General features: G+C 45.4%; 1 protein-coding gene across 1 annotated transcript; it reads right to left on the bottom strand.

Moving 5' to 3' along the window:
* Positions 1–265: 265 nt before the first annotated feature.
* On the bottom strand, positions 266–1,286 carry SARC_15962 (hypothetical protein; the record flags this gene model as incomplete). The annotated part of the gene is made up of 3 exons (XM_014289926.1): positions 266–443; positions 665–799; positions 1,203–1,286. Coding segments are annotated over 3 exons (397 nt in total), but the record flags the coding sequence as incomplete, so codon positions are not given.
* Positions 1,287–1,507: the final 221 nt, after the last annotated feature.

The following is a 1,507-nucleotide window of genomic DNA, read 5'->3' as shown; positions in this document are numbered from 1 at the left end:
ATATATATTGTATATATGGGCACACTCACGTCTAGCTGTCCCATTAAGGTCTGAATCGCATACTCTGTCTAGAAACATTGTTTTAGGAACCTTTGGGGCTCCATCTATCGGGAAAGTAGTGAGAAGAGTGTAATTGTACGGCGGGTTTCTGTGTCCCCCTAACTGAGCAGTGATTGTGATGCATGTCCGAGACGTGTACAATACATCAATTTAAAGCAGCGTACACGGACATGCCGTAACGTTGCCACGGCTACGTATGCTAGTTTCATGTGTAAAGTGTTCTAATCGGTGGAAATTCATTGCTCACCTTCGTAGAGTAAAACGGATTCAGACCATTCCCTGCATTCTGATTGGGGCTCCAGCCTAATCTGAATATGGTTGTACTAGCCTTCTCGACTGAGTTTGTTAACCGGCAGTAGATACCCCGTGGCGCGCTCTGTGTTCTAAAAATAGAATATGGGGCGTGTGAATATTTCGGTTTTGTGAGGCGTTGCGATATGAAATGATGTTATAGAACCAATCTTACAAAACACGAACAGTCCCCGGCTACTACGGAGAGTACTTAACAGCGGCTACAACATGAATAGAAGGCACAGGTCAACGCATGCCACCGATCTCACAGCGCAGGCGCTAACCTATTTGCAGCTGTCCAAGCGATACATACCCCACATAAAAACCAGGCCACTTCGCTGACTCAAACACCACACTGTCGCCCATGCTCACCGGTCCACTTTTATCCGGAGTGGGTCCCTTGATGCAGAAGACGTTGTCTCCTCGGCACGATTTCCCAATGTCGGGTCTGATGACACGTGTCAATATACGACATGACAGGCAGCAGCGAAATAAATAAACAAATTAATAAAATATACCAACTGAGGAGTGAGAAGTGATGTATTTGGCCACCACAGGTTTCGGTCCAAGTTCCCGTTTGCATGTGATATTGAAAGCGTTACACTCCGAGGCGCTGCGCGAAGCAAACACGTTACCCTAGTGAGCAACAACAACAACAACTAAGCAGGTCAGGCACCCAGGTGAGCAACAACAACAACAACTAAGCAGGTCAGGCAGCCCACATGGAGAGTGGTTCGATTTGGAGAAGCTGTATAGAGCGTGGATCAGCCATTAACGCCACATGCCTGTGATTCCAGCGCATACCATTTGGCAATAGCACAGCAACACATGGCGCTGTATCGAGCACTTACTTTGTCTGCGAGAATTGACACCAGCCAACTATCGATGTTGCACGCAGGAAGTGGCCCTCTCCGATGGATGCAAACACAAACACCCTGCAAACAATACCAAATATGTTGTTTTTAGATATGTCATAAGATCCTGCAAAGATACCTTTTGATTTGGTGCTAGATAGTTGATAATGAATTCAAAAGAACCTCCCCACATGCGTATCAGATGAGGCATGTTATATGTCACAACACACTGCAACGATACCAGATGATTCCGAGAGTATATATATATATATATATATATATGTGTGTGTGTGTATGTATAT

The sequence above is a fragment of the Sphaeroforma arctica genome, assembly GCF_001186125.1.
Source record: "Sphaeroforma arctica JP610 unplaced genomic scaffold supercont1.7085, whole genome shotgun sequence".
NCBI classification, from domain to species: Eukaryota; class Ichthyosporea; order Ichthyophonida; genus Sphaeroforma; species Sphaeroforma arctica.
This window is presented reverse-complemented; position numbering and strand designations above follow the sequence as displayed.